The sequence below is a fragment of the Drosophila innubila genome (assembly GCF_004354385.1).
Source record: "Drosophila innubila isolate TH190305 chromosome 2L unlocalized genomic scaffold, UK_Dinn_1.0 4_B_2L, whole genome shotgun sequence".
NCBI lineage: Eukaryota > Metazoa > Arthropoda > Insecta > Diptera > Drosophilidae > Drosophila > Drosophila innubila.
The window spans coordinates 28688913-28695665 of record NW_022995372.1 but is presented as its reverse complement, the minus strand read 5'-3'; the positions used below and the strand labels follow the sequence as shown (position 1 = coordinate 28695665).

General features: G+C 36.6%; 1 protein-coding gene across 1 annotated transcript; it reads right to left on the bottom strand.

The window, feature by feature from the left end:
• Nucleotides 1-2008: 2008 nt before the first annotated feature.
• LOC117781862 (zinc finger BED domain-containing protein 1) lies at nt 2009-4416 on the bottom strand. The gene is made up of 3 exons (XM_034618740.1): nt 4071-4416; nt 3641-4009; nt 2009-3583 (listed from the first exon to the last, which is right to left on the bottom strand). The coding sequence occupies exons 1-3, from the start codon at nt 4205-4207 to the stop codon at nt 2065-2067; spliced, it is 2025 nt and encodes a 674-aa protein (XP_034474631.1). The 5' UTR covers nt 4208-4416; the 3' UTR covers nt 2009-2064.
• Between the last annotated feature and the right edge of the window lie 2337 nt (nt 4417-6753).

The following is a 6753-nucleotide window of genomic DNA, read 5'->3' as shown; positions in this document are numbered from 1 at the left end:
CTGACGTGGTCCTGGCCAAATTTTAAAATTAACTTCCGATAGGTCAACATCCTAGGAGTATTGTCACCCAATTCGGTTCCTCTAACTCGAATAGTCTCGGAGATAAAAGTGTTCAAACTGCTAACTAGATAATTATCATGTTATAAATTTTTATTGTAGTAACATTTAATTAATTTTAGTAAAAATTTTTGACACTGGAGTTGTCAATTTAATATGTTTTTGAAGGAATTAACTTTGTTTTGTTTATTTGCTTAAAAAATGTGTGTGCCTAAAAAAAAATTGTAGGGGGTGGAGGGGGCGCCGACAAAATCATTGCCCCGGGAGCAACTTTTCGTCGCAACGGCGCTGTCAGTGAGGCATTAATAACGTAGTCTGCAGTGATAAACACAGTTTTTAAGAAAACCAAAAGTAGTTCATAGTTTTGCGTGTGTAATTTTGATACCCTGAGCCCATTGAAAATGGGCAACAATCAACTTTTATAAAAGAGTACATGGGCTCAGGGTATCCTACTGTCGAGCGTGCTCGACTGTAGTCGCACCTCACCGCGAGCGAAGCGAGCCGGGGGTAGGCGAGCGAAGCCAGCAGGGGCGGAGCCCCCTTGTTTTTAAATTTACTTCGATATAAAATCAAGAAAAATTATATACAACAAAAATAATTTTTTTGCACATAGTTGAACCCAAACCTTGGGTTTAGGAGCTATATAAGCCGGTTTGCGAACCGAACCTAAGTCTTGCTCTATGGTTCGAGCCATCGAAAAGAAACTTTACCAAAATTTTGTGGTTTGCAGTCTTGAGTCTCAAATATTTTAGACTACTTTGACTTTTAAAATGCTGAGTTTATCCGCATATTGTCTGAATTTAACAATAACATCCTGAATACATACTTTAAAAATACATGCTAAAATTAAGTATTTTTAAATTTAATTTTATGTTGGTTTGTTATTTCTAAAATTGTAAAATTGATTTAAGGTCCCCCAAATTATTACCTACCAAATTATTACCTATCATAAATTATTTTACCCATATTTAAAAATTGACGATTAATAGCAAACGGAGACTGCTAAGTCTCTCTTGTCCAATTGATGCTTTTCAAGTTCACTGTCCAATTTGGATTTAGTGTTAAAGTCTGTTTAATAATTTAAACAGAAACATTAAAAAGTGCCTCAAATCTCAATTTTAGTTGCTAAATGTAAATATACCAGTTTCTGGTATGTTTTTGCTATCATCTGCAGCCACATATTAAAATTGTTTTCGCACTTTTTTTTGTCTGATTATTTTAAATTCAGGCTCAACCCATCAACTTTTATCAAAGTTTAGACTATTTTTGAAATATTTCAAAGTTTCATATTTTCGGCGCCCCTAATATCTTAGCGCCCGGGGCGGTTGACCCTCTTGCCCCCCTCGGAACGACGCTGTACGCTCACAAATGTGTGACAAATTACATACTGCTCCTGCAGCAAAGAATTTCCACCCACTAAAAGACATTCAATCTGCGTCAACATAACATTGGATTTGTTTTATAGTATTGAAACTTCAAGTTGTCTGTTTCATTTTCGAAATGCGGATCTGCGTACTGCTGTGACAATTTAGTTACCGAGTGAAGGATACATGTTAAGTTTCAGCACAAATGCCACAAAAGATATGCTAATAATGTAAAATTAAAAAAAATACATTTTTCGGCTCAAAAAGAATGGACCAGGAATTAATTTTTGAGCTATGGTTTCGTGGTGAAAACATCTTAGAATTGACCGAAAATTACAACCTTTGGTTACCATTTTAAGTAGACCATAGTATAAGTAGACTGGAATTCGGGGAGCCGTGATAGGAACACAAGGCAGAGGTTCTATATATTCTTAAAGGTGTCGTTGTTCGAACAACATTCTTTGTTAATATTCTATAAAAAAACATCTCACTTAACATGTATAAACATAAATTATAGGATTTGTGAACAGGAGCTACAAATTCATTTTGTTTTATCTAAAAGTTTGTAATGCATTAGATCTTGATTGAAACTATTGTTGAATATGAATACTTGCTCTTATTTCTCGAAAAATATACAAATATACTATAACTGCCACTCCTCTTGTGTACAATCCGACATGAATAGTATATTGCTCATGTGATCACTCAACATTTTAGAATGTTGTGCCAAGACTTCTGCACCAGCTGCTGTAAATATTCGGGCAGGTGGAATTGCCGATGCCGGAATGTGCAGGTACTTTTTGGACAGACTGTGCAAGAATGGATGAAACTGGGACAGATCTTTCCACAGAAGTAGTGGCTCCGTCTGTAAGCTGCTGATATTTGTGCAGAAATAGCTAGATATTTCATCTTGATTCTCACTCTCACCGGACATGGTGATATGCTTATGCTTCTCGTGTGAGAAGGCTCGGTATGCGGCCCATATATCATAGCAGTCTGAAGTTGCTTCATCTTCTGATTCGGCTTCAGTTGTTTCTGCTTTCTCTTCAAAAAGATTGTAGAGATGCGTCATATATTTGGCCACCAATGAAGCGCTCTGAAAAGGCATATTGCGGAAACGTGGATCCAATAAACTTGACAAAGCCAACAGGATATTCTTCTCCATGCCCTCGAAACGCTCCTCCAGTTGCTTGATCACAAACAATCGCATTTCATGTGATATTTGGTGTTGTTGCTGGTTGACGTTCTCTGCCTGCTTCAGTTCATTGAGAATAGTGTATGCAATGGGCAGCGCACTACTGGCACAGGGAAAGAATTTCCCGTTTGAGCCGCATAGTTGACGAATAGCACTGGCCACGGGTCGCAAAACGCCCAGCAGTTCCAATGCCAGTTCCAATTCACTAGAATTCAGCGCAGGAGGTGCTTCAAGCGCTGACTGCTGCAATTTGTTCAGATGCGGCGCCTGCCGGACATAGCCTTCAAGCATCTCGTAGCTGCTGATAGCACGTCCATTTACGTCAAGCTGTAGCTGCGTATATAAGCTGCTGCTGCAGCTCAGTTGGTATGCAACACGGCTACGCACCTTGTCGCACAAGCAAAAAAACGACTGGCGTTCTACCACCGACTCCAAAAGCGTCTCTAGAAGATTTGCAAAGCAAGGTACATGCCGCTGGCTTCCCAGTAACGTCGCAACAGCGTTCTCCAGCAATCGACTGCTACTGGTCACAATGCAGACAATTTTCGACTTATTGATGTCGAACCGCTGGCAGATACGTTCCAAGCGTTCAACAATACTGCTGGCATTGTACTGAGGGGGCAAGGTTTGCACTGAAAGCGTGCGAGACCGCCTATGCACGCCTTCGTTGTAATGGGCAGCAACCTCCAGGTAGCTGACCTGTTCCAAACTGCCCGAAACGGACGTTGTGTTAATGGCGCAGCTAAGTGAGAGTGTTTGTAAGTTGCCGAACTGCTGACGCATCTTCGCAGTATGCACCTGTACCTTTTGAGCTATGCGCACACCAAGCTGATCAATACTGGGCAGTTGAAACGAGGGGCAGAGCACTTGTGTCAGCCGCTTGAATCCCTCGCCCTTTATGACGTCCAGCGGATGCTTATCGCGGCATACAAAATATGCCAAGTTGTCCTGGAGAGTTTGGCAATTGCTGAAACATAGATATTGCATACCTGAATACAGATACACATACATCATGGATACTCACTTGACTTCTTTATTATCGGGCAAAGCATCATCCAGCATGTGCATGTGGTCACTATGATCCTGTGCCACCTTCGGCTCAAATTCGATAATGTCTGCTGCACTTACTGTCTCGGCGGCAGATTCAGTGTCTGCTGTCGCCCAGTGGGCATATGTTTCTTCACAATTCCCAACACTCTCGACAGCAACATGCGCTTCCGGGTCCACAAACTCAATTAAGTTGACATCCATATCGCTCACTGCGACCACATTGGCCTCCGACTTGACCTTAATCGATGCATATTTTAATATCTTTCTACCCCGGGTCCTACTGGGATTTGTTTCCCGCTTAAGCATTCCGCGCACTACTATCGACTGATGGTCATTCACATCTCTGCAATCAAAACATTAGCTTTAGTGTGTGCAATAATTAATGAATTGACGGTGTGCCTTACATGGTTGGATGGGTTTTCATATGCTTCATCAGGTTGGACGTGTTGCCGCACGTCTTGATGATCTTCTCGCATAGCAGGCATTGTGCCGTCTGAAGATCTATTTTATCGTAGTACTTCCAAATTTTGCTACGCGCCATTTACGTTGTATATCAGTTGGTTGGGCTTGTGAACTTACTCGCGAATCAAAACAATCACAAACGTTGGTCATTGGTTAGTATGTGGTCAGTTTATGTATTATTACCATGAAGATGATGTTCTACTTGTCACTAAACACAGAAATGGAGAGCAAAGGGAGAGATTTCTTTTAGGAAATAAAAAAGATGCAAATATTAATTTCTACTGCTTTTCAAAAGACATTACCACCTGGCAAAATTTTTTTTTGGTATATGAACGTCTGGCAACCTTAAAAACATATTTAGATCAAAATTCATTTCAGTTCCTTTTTCCAAAAATGATCTTTCTAGAATTTTTGTTAAAATTTTATCGAGCTTTTGATATTTTGTTTTAGATTTAAATATGTTACTATTCCCCATTATTTTATCTAATTTCAAATATCGTTGAATTTGTCACAATTTCTTAAATTTCTTTTCATTAGCAATTGTTTGTTTAAATTTGTAAATTAAAATCGCGCGTCGCTTCCATAATCTTCTTGACAAAACCGAAACGCCATCTAGCTCTCGTAACTTTTATTTTGTGTGTGGGCTAATCACTCGGCTAATGCAAACTGCACCCAACTTAAATTTTTTTAAGATTTTGGCATGAACATTTTTAGTTTGAAATTAGATAAAATCTTTATTTTACCCTTTGGTAGAATTTTAATGAAGATTCAAGCTCGTCCACCCCTTTGGGGGGAGAAGTTACAAGTTTAATTCTAAAAAAATTTTCATAAAAATCGTAAAATTTTAACAAATATTCTGCAAAAATTTTAACAAATTTAGCTTCAAAATTAAAAAAAAAATAAAAAAAAAAGTTTGTTTTTTTTTTTGGTTCTACTATTTTGGGCATTTCACCAAAATGGTACGGCTTGCTAGATGGGAAATATTTATCTGTGACTAACTCTTTGGGCCGGGTGGCAGCACTGCTTAGTTAAGTGCATTTACTTGAGGATGATTTGTTTTTTGCTAAAAATTGCATCTCGATCAGTTAAAAACACTAGGCAACAAATTTAAACCTTTTTCTATTAGCACGAACCAAACCCACATTTTTGATAAATGTATCTGAAAACAGATAAGAGAAAAAAATTAGAGAACGTAATCATAAGTTTTATTTCTTAAAATTAAATAGTAATGAATACTTGATGATTTAAAATTTACTTTTGAGAAAAAAATAAAAATCAAATATAAAAATATAGATCAAAATAAAAATCATTTGCAAATAATAGCTAACGGGTAGAACTTTCTGTCAACTTTGTTGCATGTATTTAAAAAGGGAACTCAGAAAAACCAACTAACCAAAGCAAAAAAATCTATCGATGAGCTATAAATTGCGATTAATTTTTGATGATAAAAATAAATAATTTTTATTTTTTTACTCAAAAATAATAATTATCATTGTTGAAAATCCACAGAAATTAATATTTTTAAATCATGGCGAAAATGAAAAGATTTCATATCTTTCTTTTATCTATCTTCCTTGTCGTTGACTTTTTGAATTAAAAAATACAAATATAATCCTTATTTGTAATCTCTAAAAAAAATTGAAATTTTAAAATTAAAATAAAAGAAAATTTTCCATAGAAAAAATGTTGCTTATTGTCATATGTTTGGTTTGGTTCATGACAGATTTTGTCTGTTGTCTAGTGTTATCTGAAAATCTTATTGTTTATTTTCCCTAGATACCGATTTGAATTTATCAGGAACAAATTTAAACTAGTGGGCCGGTGCGACAGTCGAGCATACTGTCGGAGACCCCGTACTTACTTTGGCGAAAACTAATATTGAAAAAAACTAAAGAATATTTAGTTAGCTTAAATGCATATTCTATCAGATTGGTTACAATGTCTCATAAAACATTAACGATTTTCATACTAAGACTTGATTTTCGCCCGATCGGTCCTATTACAGCTATATGAGATAGTGGTTCGATTTAAACCAATTTTGGACAGGCTATATAAAACCAAGTTTTATGCATATTCTATAAGTTTGGTTACGATATCTTATAAAACTAAAAAGTTTTTCATACTAAGACTTGATTTTCGCCCGATCGGTCCTATGCCAGCTATATGATATAGTGGTCCGATTTAAAACAACCTTGGACAGAATATATAAAACCAAGTTATATGCTTATTGTATCAGTTTGGTAAGGATATCTCATTAAAAAGAATAGCTGTTTATACTAAGACTTAATTTTCACCCGGTCGGTCCTATGACAGCTATATGATATAGTGGTCCGATTTAAACCAATTTTGGACAGGCTATATAAAACCAAGTTTTATGCATATTGTATCAGTTTGGTAAGGATATCTCATTAAATAAAAAAGTTTTTCATACTATAACTTGATTTTCGACCAATTGTTCCTATGTGCGCTATATGATATAGTGGTCCGATCGAAAAAAGAAACAAGCTTGATCTGCCTGCTATATGGAGGAATCTACATACCAAATTTGGTGTCACTAGCTTTTAAATTGTTCTTATAATTTGGATATGAAATTTTCTATGTCGATTTTTAGGCGGTAAAGGGGGC